The sequence below is a fragment of the Hemiscyllium ocellatum genome, chromosome 6, assembly GCF_020745735.1.
Source record: "Hemiscyllium ocellatum isolate sHemOce1 chromosome 6, sHemOce1.pat.X.cur, whole genome shotgun sequence".
NCBI classification, from domain to species: Eukaryota; Metazoa; Chordata; class Chondrichthyes; order Orectolobiformes; family Hemiscylliidae; genus Hemiscyllium; species Hemiscyllium ocellatum.
In genome coordinates this window covers 98736268-98756220 of record NC_083406.1, presented here as the reverse complement: position 1 = coordinate 98756220, position 19953 = coordinate 98736268, and the positions used below count along the sequence as shown (strand labels likewise).

The 19953-nt window shown below is 43.2% G+C and overlaps 1 protein-coding gene across 1 annotated transcript in view; it reads right to left on the bottom strand.

Annotated features, from left to right (window-relative positions):
- Nucleotides 1-19953, bottom strand: part of LOC132816504 (copper-transporting ATPase 2-like) — a 105914-nt gene that overhangs the window by 75687 nt on the left and 10274 nt on the right. The window contains exon 2 of the mRNA XM_060826178.1: nucleotides 16462-17707. Within this exon, the coding sequence (XP_060682161.1) occupies nucleotides 16462-17707 (1246 nt within the window). The remainder of the gene's footprint in view (nucleotides 1-16461; nucleotides 17708-19953) is intronic.

The following is a 19953-nucleotide window of genomic DNA, read 5'->3' as shown; positions in this document are numbered from 1 at the left end:
CTAAAGATGAGCCTATGGTGTTAGGGAAAGGCACTAGCATGGAGAAGGGATTAACTGACTGGCAGAAGGTAGGGATTGGGGATAAAGGAGTATTTTTCAGAATGGCAACCAGTGATTAGTAGAGTTCCACAGAGGTCAGCGTTGGGACCAAAACTATTCATGTTAGACATGAATGATCTTGATGAAAGAACTGACAGCATTGTTAATAAATTTGCAGATGTCACAAATATAGATGAAGCAACAGGTTATGTTGGGGAAGCAGGAAGGCTGCAGAAACACGTGCTAGTAGAGATGGAATATAATTTGGGAAAGTAGAAGGTTATACAGGTTGAAGGAAGAATATAGGCATAGATTATTTTCTAAATGGGAAAAGGCATAAAGAGACTTGGGAATCCTAGTTCAGAATTCCCTTAAGGCTAATATGCAGGTTCAATGTTAGCATTTGTTTCAAGAGGGCTAGAATACAAAAGCAAGGATGTACTGCTGAGGCTGCATAAGACTCTGGTCAGACTGCGTTTGGAATATAGAAAGTAATTTTAGATCTTGTATCTATGGAAGGGGTGTGTTAATGTTTGATGGGCTCCAGATAAGGTTTACAAGAATGATTCTGGGGATGAAGGGCTAATCATAAGGGGTTGGAGACTCTGAGTCTACTCGTTGGAATTCAGCATGAGGGAGGATCTTATTGAAACTCTCAGAATACAGACAGGCCTGGACAGTGCATATGGAGAAGATGTTTCGACGAGTAGGAGAGATGAAGACCCAGGATAGAGCCTCAACCCTTTCGAACAGAGATGAGGAGGAATTTCTTCAGTCAGAAGGTGGTTAATCTGTACAACTCACTGCCACAGAGGCCAAGTCATGGAGTGCATTAAAGACAGAAATAGATAGGTTCTTGATTAGCGACAGGATCGAGGGTTACAAGGCAGGAACAAGGCGTTGAGAACAGATCAAACATGATCAAGCGGCCTCATTCTACTCCTATGTCTTATGATAGGACAGGCTTGAGGGGCTGAATTACATAGAACATTACAGCACAGTACAACCCCTTCAGCCCTCGATGTTGCGTCGACCTGTGAAACTAATCTGAAGCCCATCTAACTTACACTATTCTGTTCTCATCCATTCACCCCTACTACTTGAGTAAAGAAACTACGTCTGATATCTGTCCTATATCTATCGGCCCTTAATTTAAAGATATGTCCACTCGTGCTGGCCATCGCCATCTGTGGAAAAAGGCTCTCACTGTCCAACCTATCTAACCTTCTAATTATCTAAAATGTCTCAAGTTGCCTCTCAACCTTCTTCCAATGAAAACAACCTCAAGTCCCTCAGCCTTTCCTCGTAAGACCTTCACTCCACACCAGGCAACATCCTAGCAAATCTCTTCCCTCTTGGACAGCAAGGTGGCTCAGTGGTTAACACTGCAGCCTCATAGCACCAGGGACCCGGGTTCAATTCCCACCTGGGGCGGTGGTCTGTGTGGAGTTTGCACATTCTCCCTGCGGCTGACTGGGTTTCCTCCCACAGTCCACACATATGCGGGTCAGATGAACTGGTCATGCTATATTGCACTTAGTGTTAGGTGCATTAGCCAGGGGTAAATATAGGGTATGGGAATGGGTCCTGGAGAGTTACTCTTCAGAGGGTCGGTATGGACTTGTTGGGCCAAACGGCCTGTTTCCATACTGCAGGAATTCTAATCTTGGAAAAAAAACATTTCCAAAGCTTCCACATCCTTCCTATAATGCGGTGACCAGAACTGTACGCGATACTCCAAATGTGGCCGCACCCAGAATTTTGTACAGCTGCAGCATGATTCCGAAACTCAATTCCTCTACCAATAAAAACTAACGCACTGTATGCCTTCTTAACAAACCTATCAACCTGGGGGGCAACTTTCAAGGAACTATGTACCTGGACACTGAAGTTTCTCTGCTCATCTACACTACCATCTCACCATTAACCCAGTACTCTGCAATCCTGTTATCCTTCCAAAGTGAATCACCTCACACTTTTCTGCATTAAACTTCATTTGCCACGTCTCAGCCCAGCCCTGCAACTTACCTATGTCTCTCTGTAACCTACTATATCCATTAGTCACTATCCACAACTCTACCAACCTTCTTGTTATCCACAAATTCACTGACCTATCCTTTTATGCCCTCATCCAGGTCATTTACAAACAACAGTGAACCCAAAACAGATTACTGTAGTACCCACTAGTAACTGAACTCCAGGATGAATACTTCCCATTAACCACCACCCTCTCTGTCTTCTTTCAGCCAACCAACTTCTGATGCAAACCGCTAAATCAACCTCAATCCCATGCCTCCATATTTTGTGCAATAACCTACCATGGGGAACCTTATCAAATGCCTAACTGAAATCCAAATACAGCACATCAACTGCTTTACCCTCATCCATCGGTTTGGTCACCTTCTCAAAGAACTTAATACGGTTTGTTATGCATGACCTACCCTTCACAAAATTGTGTTGACTATCCCTAATTGACTTATCTCTAGATGATTATAAATCATATCTCTTAACCCTTTCCAACATTTTACCCACAACCATAGTAAGACTCACTGGTCTATAATTTCCAGGGTTGTCTCTACTACCCTTCTTGAATTAGGGAACAACATTTGCTATCCGCCATCTTCTGGCACTATTCTTGTAGACAATGACGACAAAGATCAAAGCCAAACACTCTGCAACCTCCTCCCTGGCTTCCCAGAGAATCCTAGGATAAACCCCATTGCTAACAGAATTGCTAACATTGTCTGCATCTCGGTATCCTCCTCGACCACATTGTCTCTTTCTAGTGTGAACGCTGATAAAAAGTATTCATTTAGTATTTCCCCATATCCTCCAACTGCACGCACATCGTTCCACTACTATGCTTGATTGGCCCTAATCTTACTCTAGTCATTCTTTTATTGCTGATATAGCTATAGAAAGCCTAAGGGTTTTTCTTTGATCCTATTCACCAATTACTTCTGATGTCCCCTGCTGCTGTTTCTTAACTCTCTCTTTAGGTCTTTCCTGGCTAACTTGTAACTCTCAAGCACCCTAACTGAGCCATCATATTTCAACCTAACATAAGACGACTTCTTCCTCTTGACAAGCGATTCAACTTGCTTAGTAAATGAGAGCTCCCACGCTCGACAACTTCTTCTCTGCCCGACTAGTACACACTTATTAAGGACATGCAGCAGGTAGCCCTTGAATAAGCTCCTCATTTCAATTGTGCCCATTCCCCACAGTTTCCTTCCCCATTCTATGCATCCCAATCTTGTCAAATCACATCGTAATAGACTTTCATGCAGCTATAACTCTTACCCTGTAGAATATACCTATCCCTTTCCATCACTACAGTAAACATAACTGAATTTAGGTCACTACCAAAGTGCTCATCTACTTCTAAATCTAATACCTGGCCAGGTTCATTACCCAGTTCCAAATCTAATGTGGCCTTGCCCCTTGCTGACCTATCTACATACTGTGTCAAGAAACCCTCCTGCACACATTGGACAAAAACTGCCCCATCTAAAGTACTTGAACTCTAGTATTCCCAGGCAATATTTGGAAAGTCACTGTCCTTGACTAACAGTGCCACACCACCCTTTTTTTTAACCATTTTCTCTGGTCTTACTAAAACATCTAATCCTGGAATCTGCAATAACTATTCCTGCCTCTGCTCTACCCATGTCTCTGAAAAGGCCACAACATCAAAATCCTAAGTACCAACCCATGCTGCAAGTTCACCCACCTTATTCCTGATGCTCTTGGCACTGAAGTGGACATACTTCAAGCCAACTTCTTGCCTGCCGATACCTTCTTGCGATTTTGAAATCTTAGTTCTGACTTCACTCCTCTCATCCTCCCATATACACAAACTACAACTTTGGTTCCCACCCCCCTGCTGAATTAGTTTAAACCCACCCGAAGAGCATTAGCAAATACCCACCTCAGGATATTGGTTCAGGTGAAGATCATCCTGTTTGTAAAGGTCCAACCTACCCCAGAAAGAGCCCCAATTTTCCAGGAATCCAAAACCCTCCCTCCTGCATCATCCGCGTGTTCAACTCCTCTCTTTCCCTATTCCTCACTTTGCTAGCACATGGCATGGACAACAAACCAGAGACAACAACTCTGTTTGTTCTAGCTCTAAGCATCCACGCTAGCTCCCTGAATCTCTGCTTTAAATCCCCATCTCTCTTCCTATCTACGTCTTTGGTACCTATGTGGACCATTACTTGGAGCTGCTCCCCCACCCTCTCACAGATCACAAAAACACGATCAGAGACATCATGAACCCTGGTACCTGGGAGGCAACACACCAAATATCAGTCTCTCTCATTCCCACAGAACCTCCTATCTATCCCCCCAATTACGGAGTCCCCAATGACTAATGCTCTGCTACTCTTTCCCCTTCCCTTCTGAGCAACACAGACAGATTCTGTGCCAGAGACCTGTGCCCCATTCCTTACCCCTGGTAAGTCATCCCACCCAACAGTATCCAAAACAGATTATTTGTTGAGCGGAACAGCCACAGGGGATCCCTGCACTGCCTGTCGGTTCCGTTTCCGTTCCCTGGCAATAACCCATTTACCTTCTTCTTTTACCAGAGGTGTGATTACCACCTTGTAACTCCTCTCAATAATGCCCTCCACATCCCGAACAATCCGAAGTTCATCCAGCTCCAGCTCCCTAACGTGGTTTTCGAGGAGCTGGAGTTGGGTGCACTTCCTACAGATAAATTCAGCAGGGACACTACTGATGACCATTATCTCCCACATTCTGCAGGAGGAACATTCAACTGCCCTAACCTCCATTCCCACTATTCTAAATTCCCAACCACACTACTGAAAAACTAAAAAAAAAGAAACCAGTACCATCACCTTACCAACTGGCACACAGAGCCTTTTTTGGTTTTGGTTAGAGGAGGAAGTTTATCTCCACCTAATGTTTGTATTCATTTATTGCCAAGACAGTTTGTCAAAGCTTTTTGTCTTGCACCCCATCAGGACTATTCACAAGAATACCTTGACCAATCAAAGTCAACCTGCCTGGTTTAGAATTTAAACAAAGTTTGGATGTTATTGGCAATAATCAGGAATTGGTACATTCTCCATGGCAATGCCTCTGTCAATCTCAGTACACTTGCCAATTCTGCTCTCATGAAACACAAATGTTGGTTCCCCTCAAGTTCTTGCACATTGTCCTGAATGCAAGCTGTAAAGCTTCAGCAATATGCGTCTTTATTCAGCAGTATTCATTCTGTACCCCATTTGGAGGAGATAAGACAGGTTTTTGAAAAGCAACAATCTGTGGCCTTAGGATCTGCAAAGCAAGCGGAATGCAAAATACAACTAAAGTTAGGAAATTTATTAGGAATAGCTGCCAAGACGACCCAATACTTGATTTAAGACTTTGCAGAGAAATTAGAATACTTGACATTAATTTCACTTTCAGCAACTGGATCACTCTCGAAAGTTCAGTATCTCCCCTACAACTACTCTACCTGCGAGATCTTAGAAAACTCAGTTATGTTACCCCTTCTGGAAGATGAGTACAGCATAGACCTAGGAAAGGAACTACATGGTCTTAAATATACTCAATGACCTGGCCTCCACAGTCTTTTGTGACAATGAATTCCGTACATTCACCACTCTCTGGATGAAGATGTTTCTCCTTTTCTTCATTATAAAAAGGTCTTCCTTCTACTCTAAGGCTCTGCCCTCAGGTCCTAAACTCTCCTACCAATGGACGCATCTTCCCGACTTCCACTCTGCCCAGGCCATTTAGCATTCTGTATGTTTCAATTAGATCCCCCCCATCATCCATCTAAACTCCATCGAATATAAACCTAGAGTCCTCAAATGTTCCTCGTATATTCAGCTTTCCATTCCTGGGACCATTCTCATGAACCTCCTCTGAACACACGCCAGGGCCAACACATCCTTCCTGAGATATGGGACCCCAAACGGCACACAATACTCCAAATTTGATTTGATCAGTGCCTTATAGAGCCTCAGAAGTACATGTCTGCTTTTATATTCAAATCCTCTCAAAATAAATGGCATCATTGCATTTGCCTTCCTAACTACTGACTCAACCTGCAAGTTTACCTTGAGAGAATCCTGGACTAGAACTCCCAAGTCTCTCTGCACTTCAGACTTCTGAATTTTCTCCCCGTTTTTAAAACAGTCCATGTCTCTACTCTTCCTACTAAAATGCATAACCTCACACTTTCCCACGTTGTACTCCATCTGCCACTTCTTTGCCCACTCTCCTAACCTGTCAAATCCTTCTGCAGCCTCCCTGCCTCGTCAATGCTACCTGTCCCTCTACCTATCTTTGTACTGTCACAAAGCTGGTCCTTTTTTCTAAGAGCAATTCCATTTCTCAAAGGATACTGTGTCCTTGGTTTTTTTTGAGAGGGGGTCACAAAAAGTCCAGGCTCCGAAGCATCTTTTGCCTTTACTTCCTTTTTAAACAGGGGTGTCATGTTAGCAATTTTCCAGTCCTTTGGAACCCTCCCTGATTCTAGCAATTCCTGAAAGATCACCACTAATGCCTTCAGTTTCTCTTCAGCTATCTCCCTCAGAACTCTGGAGGTGTAGTCCATCTGGTCCAGATCATTTATACACCTTCAGACCATTCAGTTTTTCTAGCATCCTCTCTTTGGTGGTGGCCACCATACTCACCTCTGCCCCCTCACTCTCTTAGATGTTTATGATATTACTCACGTCTTCCAATGTGAAGACTGATGTGAAGCAATTGTTCAGTTCCTCAACCATTTCTTTGTTCCCCATTACTATCTCTCCAACATCATTTTCCAGTGGCCAAATGTCCGTTTTTGGCTCTCTTTCGCCCTTTACGTATCGAAAAAACCTCTTAAAATCTTCCTGCATATTACTGGCTAGTTTACCCTCAGATTTAATCTTCTCACTCCTTATTTCTTGTTGTTGCTCTCTGTTGGTCTTGAAAGCTTTTCAATCCTCTGATTTCCCATTACCCTTTGTCACATCATACACTTCCATTCTATCCCTGGCTTCCTTAGTTAGCCATGGTTGCCTCATCCTCCCTGTATCATGTTCGAATCTCTCCAGTGTTCACACCTCCACCCTTATGATGGAAGGTGGTCGCTTGTGCTGTAGCTGGGGGGTAGGATGCTATCCTGAAGAAGCTGTGCAGTGATAGTCCTAGGCCTGAGGTTGTTCACTGCAACAAACACAACTATCTAATTTTATCAGAACTAGTTCTGATGAAGGATCAGCAATCTGCAACATTGATTCTCTCCTCAAAAGTTTCCATTTTTTTCAGATCTCCAAAATTTGCATTGTTTTACCTTTATATTTGTGTAAGTCCAACCACTGTACAACTTCCCTCCCACTTCCCATTGACTCCAATTATGCTAGGTCTCTTGATGCTATTTTTAGTCAAATGTTGCTTTGAGGTCAAGATCAGCCATTCTCATTTCACTTTTTGAATTCAGCTCTTTTATGCATGTCTGAACCAAGGCTGTAATGAAATCTGGAGTAAGAGAAACCTGTAGAACTCAAATTGAACATAAAGGAAGTAAAAACAATGACTGCAGATACTGGAAACCAGATTCTGGATCAGTGGTGCTGGAAGAGCACAGCAGTTCAGGCAGCATCCAAAGTGCAGCGAAATCGACGTTTCGGGCAAACGCCCTTCATCAGGAATAAAGGCAGTGAGCCTGAAGCGTGGAGAGATAAGCTAGAGGAGGGTGGGGGTGGGGAGAAAGTAGCATAGAGTACAATGAGTGAGTGGGGGAGGGGATGAATGTGATAGGTCAGGGAGGAGAGGGTGTAGTGGATAGGTGGAAAAGGAGCTAGACAGGTCCGGACAAGTCATGGGGACAGTGCTGAGCTGGAAGTTTGGTGCTAGGGTGAGGTGGGGGAAGGGGAAATGAGGAAACTATTGAAGTCCACATTGATGCCCTGGGGTTGAAGTGTTCCAAGGCGGAAGGTGAGGCGTTCTTCCTCCAGGCGTCTGGTGGTGAGGGAGCGGCAGTGAAAGAGGCCCAGGACCTCCAAGTCCTCGGCAGAGTGGGAGGGGGAGTTGAAATGTTGGGCCACGGGGCAGTGTGGTTGATTGGTGCGGGTGTCCCAGAGATGTTCCCTAAAGCGCTCTGCTAGTAGGTGCCCAGTCTCCCCAATGTAGAGGAGACCGCATCGGGAGCAATGGATACAATAAGTGATATTAGTGGATGTGCAAGTAAAACTTTGATGGATGTGGAAGGGTCCTTTAGGGCCTTGGATAGAGATGAGGGAGGAGGTGTGGGCACAGGTTTTACAGTTCCTGCAGTAGCCTGCCTCTTGGTCAATTTGATAATTACACCTTTTTACCACTTTGCAAAGAATAGTCTGATCAGGGATGTGGATAAAATGGATATGTACCGTTTTTTGTGGACTGGACTGGACGTAGCTGGGCAATTGCCAAACGCCAGACAGAGTGAAGGGATGGGACATAGATAGTAATCATGTAAACTCATAAATGTGAAAGGAGGGCTAAGAGTCTCAGGGATGAATCAATAAAAGGAGAGAGAATCAGTGAGAAATGGGGGAGGGGATAGAATGATGAAAGGGCTGTCAGCAGTTGGAAGTTGGAATCAGTTGCTGGGGGATTTTGGAGGAAATCAGAGGGTGGGGAGATGGGGACAGTGTGGCATGGGAAGGTGAAATAAGCAGCTGGGGGCAAGTCAATGGTCAGGGTGAGGATTTGGGTAGGATGTGTTAAACGGCACAATGAGCTTAGGAATCAGATGTGAGGACTGAGGTAAATCACTAAGTGAGGGGTAAGTAGAGGGCAAGTGGGAGCAGAAGGGGGTGTCAGTGAGCAGTAGGTGGCAGCCAGTGAGTGAGAGTGGGAAAGGGATTAGAATACAGGCAAGGATTTCAGTGAGTGGGGATGGGGAGATTAGAGGGTGAGGAAGCAAGGTTTGCAGCTCATGAGGTTCAGGGTGTAGGTTTGCTCGCTTCAGTTGGAGGTCGTCACTGATGATGTTACCTAGCCAGGTAATGAAACGTCTGGATATCAAACCTACAGCTCAGCGAGCAAATCTACACCCTAAAGGGTGAGGAAGACTGTAAGCGTTTGGGGTCAATGAAGAATGGGGGGTGTGCGGTTGGGGAGTATGAGTGAGGTGGTTGGTGGGATGTCATTGAGTGGAAGAGGGGAGGGAAGAAGGGAGGGGGCAGACAAAAAGTATCAGGGCATTTCCCTCCCGTTAACCTCGCTCCGTCTCTCCGCACCATTAAGGCCCACCACTGTAGGTGTGTACGAACCTGAGATTCCCAGTCCCTCTTCCTCGGCTCCTTTGCCCTGCGCCATGCGGTGAGGCCCTTTCTCTGGAACGTTCCGAGCTGCTCGAAGACCAGTTGTTAACAGCGCGCGTGCCACATCGCCACGTGCCCACACCTGCACGCGTCATCGCGTTTCGGGCACAAACTGACGTTTCCCGAGCGAGCGTTTCTGCACATGCGCAGTAACCCACCCTCCGCACTTACCAACCCGAACACCACCCCGCCCTTTAGCCCCTCTCTCGAGGGAGGACAAGCAGACACTTGCGCAACCGCCCTGTGGCAAGCACGGAATGAGCCTGCGCGAATGTGCGGCCGGCCGAATTTAATTAAAATCCCGCCTTTTGGGAGCACGATGGAGCAATCGTCGATGCCGTAGATTCCCATTGTTTTTTATTATGGATTTGTCCTGTTCGCATTATCATAGGTAGAAACTGCAAGAACGGAAGGCGTATTGTCCACGGACTGGGTAAAAAGACACTTGAAAGTACGAGGTGAAGGTATTTTGGGGGAAACAGAAGCGAAGCGGGAAAATGCGGAATAAACAAAAGCTAAGTACTCGGATGCCGGAAACTGAAATAAGTTCAGAAAGAAAGTGCTGGACTTCTGGAAAACGAGGATGAAGATGTTGTAATATGTAACAAAGTAGTGGCGAAGGAACTGAATAGGTACTTCGCATTATTCTTCACCGTAGGAGATGCCTGTAACATACCAGAACTTCAAGAGGATTCAGGGGCACAGGCGAGTGGAGTGGTCATCACTAAGGAGATGGTGCTGGTGAAGCTGAAAGGTCTGTTGGTGGATAAATTGCCCAGATTCGATGGACTGCACTTCAGAGATCTGACTGAGATAGCTGAGAAGATTATAGTGGCATTGGTGGTGATCTTTCAGGAATCACTGCAATCAGGCAGGGTCTCAGAGGACTGTCAAATTTTTAAGAAGGGAGGGAGGCAGAAGACAAGAAATGATAGACTGGTTAGCTTGACCTCATCTTTGGTAAGATTTAACAGTTTGTTAAAGATGAGATTACTTAGGAGTGCATGGTTAAATAGGGCTGAATTAGCGTAGCTTTGTTAAGGGGACATCATACCTGACAAATCTGTTAAGAATTATTTGAGGAGGCAACAAGCAAGTTAGACAAAAGAACGCCGGGGATGTGATCTATTTAGATATCCAGAAGGCATTTGACAAGGTGCCACACAGGAGGCTGCTAAATAAGATAAGAACCTGTGGTATTAGGGGCAAGGCACTGGCATGGATAGAGAATTGGCTGGCTGGCAACAGGCAGAGAGTAGGGATAAAGGGGCATTTTTCAGGGTGACATCCAAGGACTAGTCGAATTCTGCAGGAGTCAGTGTTAGGAACACAACTATTCACATATATATATATATATATATATCTGGATGAAAGAATTTAGGGCATTGTTGCTGAGTTCGCAGATGACAAAGATAGCGAAGAGACAGGTAGTGCTGAGGAAGTAAGAATGCTGTAGAAGGACTTGAACAGGCTATTCGAGTGAGCAAAGAAGCAGCAGATGGTATATTTTTTCAATGGGGAAAGATGTTGGAAATCTGAAGCACAAAGGAACCTAGTCATCCTCGTTCAGGATTCTATTGAGAATAACATAGGCAATTGCAACATTAGCATTCATTTTAAGAGGGCTAGAATACAAGAGCAGGATGCACTTGTTGTGTCACCATAGTCTTGCCAGACCATAGGGGCTGCCTTCTCGTTAGAGAGAAGCGACTGATGGTGATTTAATCTGTGGGCCACCAGCCCTCAGGCTAGGGAAGAGCTTGAGAAGGAGAGTCCTTCAAGGTAATCTTAAACCAGTGATGGGAATTGAACTCACACTGTTGGCATCACACTGCTCTGCAAAGCAACAATCTAGCTAACTGAATTAAACTGATTCACCTCAGGGATGCACTGCTGAAGTTGCAAATTAACAGAAAACAGTTTGAGACAACTGCCACAAGTATGAGTTAATCTAATGAAATCTGGGACAGGTAATCACTGATCCCTTTTAATTTTGAATTAGTAAGTTAACTTAAGATATGATGGTGTTGGCTTGGAGTGGACAAAGTTAAAAATCTCACATCACCACTAGGTTATAGTCCAACAAGTTTATTTAGAAGTACAAGCTTTCGGAGTGCTGTTCCTTTGTCAGCTAGCTACCTGATGAAGAAGCAGTGCTCCGAAAGCTTGGACTTCAAAGTACACCTGTCGGACTATAACCTGGTGTTGTGATTTCTAAATTTAAGATATGGCAGAGAAGTTCAGTTTTGTGTGGTATGCATGAGGTCTTGGACACTAGTGGCAGTCTGGATGACCCATATTATTAGATTAGATTACTTACAGTGTGAAAACAACACCCTTCAGCCAAACAAGTCCACACCGACCCGCCGAAGCGCAACCCACCCAGACCCATTCCCTTACGTTTACCCCTTCACCTAACACTACGGGCAATTTAGCATGGCCATATCTGCAGAAAATGCCATTCACATGATCGACTTAAGTGTTGTGCTTTGGAGTTTGAGCATTGGAAACCGAAAGCTATGTTGAAGTGCAAAAAACTGCAAATGCTGGAAATTAGAAATTGCTGTAAAAATTCAACATGTCAGGCAGCATTTGTGGAAAGAAAGCAGAACTAATGTTTCAGGTCCAGTGACTCTTCAGAAATGTTTCCAGCAATTTTTGATTTTGTTTCTGACTTCCAGCATCTACAAGTTCTTTGTTACTTTTTGGCTATGTGGACAGGAACACATTTACTCATAGATACCTTGTAGCTTAAGAATATGAAGTTGGAGAAGGAATAGGTGACCACCAGTCAGAAGAAGGGAGGTAGGCATATAGCCAGAAAACCTATAAGAGCACATCTCACTCAACCAATTTTTCTGTGTCGAAAAATGTTGAGGGTGATGCTTCTCTGGAGGTTATAGCCAAAGTCTGCATGCACAAGCGGAGGTGAAAGTCAAAGTGCAATAGGGGTGGGAAACTCAATAATGAAGTGTACAGAGCGGCATTTTTGCAGATGCAACCCCAGGATGGTAAATTGACTCCCTGGGGCCTAGGCCAAGGGTGTCACTGATTGGCTACAGGGCATTTTGAAGAGGTGGGCAAATAGTCAGGTTGTGCTTCATATTGGCACAAAAGGGTTAGTATTGCTGCAGCAAACTTTAGGTAGCTAGATAGCAGATTGCAAGCAGAACTCAAAAGTTATAATCTCTGGAGTATTCCTGGTTTCACGCTAGTGAATATAGAAATAGACAGACAGCGCAAATGAATTTGTGGCTGAAGAGTTGTAGCAGGAGGGAGGGTTTAGATTCCTGATTCACTGGTTCCATTTGTGGGAATGGTAGAACCTGTCCAAGCCAGGTTACACCTAAACTGGAATGACACCAGCAGAGGGTTTGCTGGTGCTTTTAGTGGGGGAATTAATTTGGCAAGGAAATGAAACATGGAATGGAATGAAGTAAGGGCTGCTGCACAGACGAATGTAGAAGAAAAATCAAAGCTGTGTGGAAGCCAGTGCATATCCAGTCAATTTAAGGCACAAGCAACAAAGGAAGATGAGTTGAGAGTGCTGATTACCAAATGTGGATATGATATTATTGCTATCCTGAAAAGAGCTAGACATAATAGCAAAAATCTCCATATAGAAAGGGTGCAGAAGAGATTTACAAGGATGTTGCTGGGACTGGGGGGTTTGAGTTCTAAAGATGCTGGATAGTCTGGGATTTATTTTTTTGGAGTGTAGGAGGTTATGGGGTGACCTTTTAGAGGTTTAAAACACAATGACTCTGCAAAGTTTAAGTTTGAAGGGCTTTAGGGCAGGTTTGACTATAGCTAACAGATACTGCCTCAGGCAAAAGGCTTTTAAGTTTAAAAAAAACACTTGTACAATGAAAGGAAAGTACCAGTGCTCCCAGCTTTGCTTTCTCTGGTTTGGTTTGGTTAGCAACCAGGAGAAAGTGAGGACTGCAGATGCTGGAGATCAGAGCTGAAAAATGTGTTGCTGGAAAAGCGCAGCAGGTCAGGCAACATCCAAGGAGCAGAAGAATCGACGTTTCGGGCATAAGTCCTTCTTCAGGAATGAGGAAGGTGTGCCAAGCAGGCTAAGATAAAAGGTAGGGAGGAGGGACTTGGGGGAGGGGCGTTGGGAATGCAATAGGTGGAAGGAGGTTAAGGTGAGGGTGATAGGCCGGAGAGGGTGGGTGGGGGCGGAGAGGTCGGGAAGAAGATTGCAGGTCAAGAAGGCAGTGCTGAGTCCGAGGGTTGGGACTGAGATAAGGTGGGGAGGGGAGGGGAAATGAGGAAGCTGGAGAAATCTGCATTCATTCCTTGTGGTTGGAGGGTTCCTAGGCGGAAGATGAGGCACTCTTCGTCCAGTCGTCATGTTGCCATTGTCTGGTGATGGAGGAGGCCAAGGACCTGCATGTCCTTGGCGGAGTGGGAGGGGGAGTTAAAGTGTTCAGCCACGGGGCGGTTGGGTTGGTTGGTGCGGGTGTCCCAGAGGTGTTCTCTGAAACAGTTGGCGACCTGTCTCCCCAATGTAGTGGAGGCCACATAGGGTGCAGTGGATGCAGTAAATGATGTGTGTGGAGGTGGAGATGAATTTGTGACGGATATGGAAGGATCATTGGAGGGAAGTGAGGGGGGAGGTGTGAGTGCAAGTTTTGCATTTCTTGCAGTTGCAAGGAAAGGTGCCGGGAGCGGAGGTTGGATTGGTGGGAGGTGTGGACCTGACGAGGGAGTCGTGGAGGGAGTGGTTTTTCTGGAATGCTGATGGGGAGGGGAGGGAAATATATCCTTGGTGGTGGGGTCTGTTTGGAGGTGGTGGAAATGACAAGGGATGATACGATGTATCTGGAGGTTGATGGGGTGGTAGGCGAGGACAAGTGGGTTCTGTCCTGGTGGTGATTGGAGGAGCGGGGTTCAAGAGCAGAGGAGCGGAAAGTGGAGGAGATGCGGTGGAGAACATCGGTGGTTAGCAAGCAGCGATGTTTTAAAGCTGCTGAACCGAAAGAAACAGGTCCATGCTGGTACACTCTCTCTGACTTCCCTCTTGCAAAACCCTGTGTTTGATTTTATCTTTTGTGCCAAGTGGTATTTACAGGGATTGTGGCAAGTATTTGGAACAGCATCATTAAATTGGTATAGTCTGTTGGGTTTTCGGATAGGTTAAATTATTCTGTATTCTGTTCTCTTTTGTTTGTGTTTGATTAAGTAATCTTTTGAATAAATTCTGTTTAGTTTAAGACTACATGGTTTGACCACCAGCATCTCTCCTGGAATACCCACTTTACACCTGCTTAAAACAACTAGCAAAGTTCGGGTCTGGGCCACTTGTTCTTAAAATGTCTTGAAAGTGCCTGGCCTGGTCCATAATGGTATGTGGAATGAATTGCCAGTGGAAGTGGTAGATGTAGGTACACTTACAACATTTAAGACATTTTGACAGGTACTTGAAAAGCAAAGGTTTAGAGGGATATGGGCCAAATGCAGGCAAATGGGATTGTTTATTTCAGGAAACTTGGCCAAAATGTACCAAGGGGTCTGTTTCCATGCTGTATGTCTATGACGCTAATTACTGCAATAAGGATGATACTTTAAAAGACTTTTCAATTGAAACCATATCAATTGAGAACCAAAGAAGAATATACCAAAGACCCCAAGTCAGGGACATATCAGCTATTGCCGAATGGCGAAGCAGACTCTGTTTGAATGGCCTGGTTCTGCTCCTGTATATTATAGTCTGGTACAGAAGGACAGATATGCTGTCAAATTTCAGAAGTGTAAAAATAATAGAACAATAAGTAGAAATGTCAGTGGTGAGTATTTTAGTGAAAGTGACAATAGTTCAGTAAGATTTAAAATTATCATGGAAAGGATAACATTGGACTGAATTGGGTGAAAGCTAACTATAAATTTTAAAAAATTCAGGATCTGGCCAAAATGGACTTGGAGCAACATAAGAGGTATGGGTGTTACTTAAATTGGAAATTGAGAGTGCAGGGTTGAAAAATGTGATGCTGGAAAAACACAGCAGGCCAGGCAGCATCCGAGGAGCAGGAGAATCGACGTTTCAGGCGTAAACCCTTCTTCAGAAAGGGCTTATGCCCAAAACATCAATTCTCCTGCTCCTCAGATGCTGCCGGGCCTGCTGCATTTTTCCAGCATCACATTTTTCAACTCTGGTCTCCAGCATCTGCAGTCCTCACTTTCTCCTAATTGAGAGTGCATGGCCAACATGTTTTGTAATAGCGATAAGGAGGAGAAAATAAGCCTGGGAACCTTAAATGTCTATTAACATTTCAGTAATCAATACGGAAGAAAAGGGAAACTGTTGGTAGAAGCCTCAGGAAGATTAGGAGAGTGAAGAGGGGCATGAGAAAACACTGGTGGGTGAAAGGTATTTTCTAAGTGTATTAGAGACAAGATGGTAACCAAGGAAAGAATAGGGCCCATTAGAGACCAAAGTAGCAACATGTGTGGAGCTAAAAGATGGACTTGACATATTAAACGATTGTTTTGTATCTGTATTCACAATAGAGAAGAACGATGTAAGTATAGAAATCGGGGAGGTGGTGGATCCTGTATAAACTTAAATAAATTATCATAGAGAGAGAGGAGGTTAGACTGGTTTTAGCTGCCTTAAATTTGGATAAATCCCCAATCCAACATGATGCAAGAAAACTGCCAGAGGATTGGGAGACAGTTAATCTGTGCCATTATTCAAAAAGCATGGTAGAGACAAACCAGGGAACTACAGGCCTGTGAGCCTGCACCAGTGGTCAGAAAACTGGAGGACAGAACTTATTTCCACCACAGAATGGATAGGAATCACCTATTTCTGTTAGCAGAGATCAGTAGCCAAGGAGTAAAGATAGTGGGCTTTGTAATTTACTGTCAGAAAGGGTGAAATCCTTATTACATTTCAAATTAAGCAGTTTGATATGCACTCAAGATGCTGTAACCTACACGGTAATAACTACAAGAGCTGGAAGATGGTAATAGACAAGATAGCTTTTTTTTGTCAGTGCAATCACAATGGGCCAATTTACATTTCTATTACTCAATGAGAAGACTGTTCAAATGTTAAGGAATAAAAATGTTGTGCTCCTACCAGATACAGAGGCAAAAAATCCCATCTCCTCAATGGCAGCTCTCAAGTCCTCAGAATTTGTTAGTGTTGGATCGAAGTAGATTGTCCCCTTCTTTTTTGCTAAGGATACTTTGATCAATTTTACACCTTTCCGTTCAGAGATCATCTTCTCAATAGACTGTACACAAGAATGGCATGTCATTCCTTCAATACTAATCACTGTAATGCCGGTAGGGATTTGAAAGTGCTTTTCAGTATCACAGTTCGGTTGATGTGGTAAGTGTGTAACTGGAATTGATAAAGTCTCGTTTTCTATTTCCAAGTCAGTTGGAAGATAAACTTTAAAGTTTCCTGGTGGGAGAGCTTCAATCTCTAATTTTAATGATGCTGGATCAGTCAAGATCGAATCATACTTCACAATAGCATTTTTTTTCTCGAAGGATACCTTGATGCTCTGTACACCTGGGAGTTCTCTGATATTTCCTTCAATATTTGCAACACAAGATTTGCAATGCATTCCTTCTACCCGAAACACTACAGTCGCAAAGTTATGGATAACACTTGGCAGTTTGTCATTGGATATCCCGTTTTTACTTTCCTTATCCTGTGAATCAGTAGATTTGATCATATCAAGTTTCAGAGAAGCTGGTCTGGCCTTGATTCTGGCTTGAAAACCCAACTCATTAATTTGGTTTCTGAGCTGTTCTGCTTGAATCACATGTGGCTGGTACACAATAATGGCTTCTTGTTTGTTTAGGGAGACCTGAATTCGGTTTACACCTTGCAATTTACTCATTTTGCCTTCAATTGTGCTAACACATGAATAACATGTCATGCCTTCCACTTTCATCTTCACCATAGCTTCAACCAGTAAGGGAATTTTCCTCTCAAGTAAAGGTCCATTTTGATTAGTGAGCGATGCTTCAAAGCCCATGTCATCAATTGCCTCACATATCTGCTGAGAGCTGATTATTGTCGGAATGTACTTTACCATTGCATTCTTATGTTCAAGAGACACTTTAATGCTAACAACACCTTTCTCTTTGGAAATTTGGCTCTCTATTGACTGTACACATGATTGGCAAGTCATGCCCGCAATACTGATATGGGTAATGCTGGTATGTGAGGTGCTGATATCAACTGGTAGAGGGAATAGTTCACTCAGGCTGGCTTCAAATCCAACATTATCAAAGGCATATCGCAATGATTCAGAGCTTCGGTTAGCAGGACTGTACACCAGAGTGCCATTATATTTCTCCAAAGGCACCTGAAAACAAAATGATTCAAGGTTATTTTTATAATCTCAAAGTAATTTGTTTTCAAATTGAAGAAGGGGGTGGTGAACCATCTTGTTTTGAAGAAAGACACTCCCAAGAGATTAACTCCTGCCTATAGCAGATGGTAATGACATCACTGCTGGTATAGGTGCTGCAGTCAGGCCAATGATGCATGTATATGATCCCCCACAACATTGAAGGGAGAATTGTGGAAAATCTGTGATTGGCAGGAACAGTATAAAACTTCTCTTCCTCCTTGTCTACAAGTAACATTTTTAAAAAGTTAAATACCTATGCATTGCACTGACATGTGGGTCTTTTTTGTGTCTCATGTGCTAGAAAGGAACTTAAGCCCATGGCCTACTGATTCACCGCTACCAGATTTCTACTTAAAACTAACACTAGTAGTAGAATAATAGATATATTCTGGTTTATTTAATTACCACTGTACTTTCCTTCCAATGTAATAATTCCTCAGTGTTGTTACTGCCACATCATGATACATTAAAACAACGAGAGAGCTTAAGAAGAGCCGTGATTGTATTGTTATTCTGGAAATATTGACAGTTTAAAAACATAAATAACTTTTTTGTTTTTCCTATACACACTTCACATGGTCCAATTCAAGCAATATCAGTGCAATAATAGTTATAGTGTAATAAGTGACAGTAGTTACACAAAATATTGGCCTCTTAACTTCTTATGAGACCTGATGCATTCAGAACTGATGTCACTCACTACATCTGCATCCATATGAATCACTCTGTGATTTTCTACAAATGAGTACTTGGTAACTGACTATTATAAGTCAGATTTGATTAAATGCCTGTAACCACAACATTGTTTTTTTATATTGTTGGTCCAGTAATGTAACACCGAAAAAACATGAGCTCACATGTTCACCATTGTAGTGCTGAATGGAGCTGCACAAAACTTGGAAATTTTAAAAACATTCTGCTAGAAGTGAAATGAAGTTGTCACATTGTTGTTTCGCAATATCCTTTAGAGAAAGAAACTTGTCCTCACCCAGTGTGGTATTTATCTGACTCGAGTTTCCCACTAATATAGTTGACTCTTAACTTCTGTCTAAAGGGCCAACAAAGCAACCAAAATGCTATAGTGCAGTGGTGAAAAGAGACACCTAAGCACCTTTGCAGGTAAATTTGAGTTATAGAGTCATCGAGATGTTAAGCACAGAAATCAACCCTTCGGTCCAACTCATCCATGGCCGACCAGATATACTAAACTAATCTAGTCCCTTTTGCCAGCACATGGCCCATATCCCTGTAAACCCTTCCTATTCATATACCCATGCCGATGCCCTTTAAATATTGTAATTGTAATAGCCTTCACCACTTCCTCTGGCAGCTCATTCCATACATGCACCACCCTCTGCATTAAAAAGTTGCCCTTTAGGTCCCTTTTAAGTCTGTCCCCTCTCACCATAAACCTATGCCCTCTAGTTCAGACTCCCCCAGGGAAAAGACCTTTTCTATTTACTCTATCCATGCCCCTCATGATTATATGAACCTCTATAAGGTCACCCGTCAACCTCCGACACTTCAGGGAAAACAGTCCCAGCTTATTCAGCCTCTCCCTAAAGTTAAGCAACAAATACCTAATATTCAAATCATAGAATGAAAACGATCACAGTTGTTTGCTTTTTAATTTATTACTAAAAGCAAGCAATACAATAGTTCTTGAATGGTTATGCTAGTTGGATGAGAAAATCAGTATTTAATTCATTAAATTTTGTGCATATGATTAGAATCTACTCATTCTCAATAATGGCAGATCCCCTGGAGTTTGTGCCTTTAACTTACATTCAAAAGCTAAACTATAGTGTACCAAGTGATTTGTCATTCAGATCTATCAAATGCTTCCAAAATTACTCTAACAATACTCATTCTTCTGTTGGTTTACATTTTTTTTACATAAAGGATTTAAGCTGTTTTTTTCCAAGCTTCATGTGCAATGACATTATTGAATGTCTGGTCAGCTGGTTTATAGTGACTTGAAAAGCTTCAATTTGAATTGTATAGTATTACAAGACTTTCAGGATATTTAAGTATTGCATTCAGTGATTCTGTTCGGTTGTCATAAGTGCAATTTTTATTGAGATTTCAAAGTTTTCAACAGCATTTTCAAGACAGTTTCCACACTTTCATTTTCTGGTGAAAATCACAAATCGTGGCATTATTGCTGTTGGTTGTAAACCTCATTTGATAATATTACT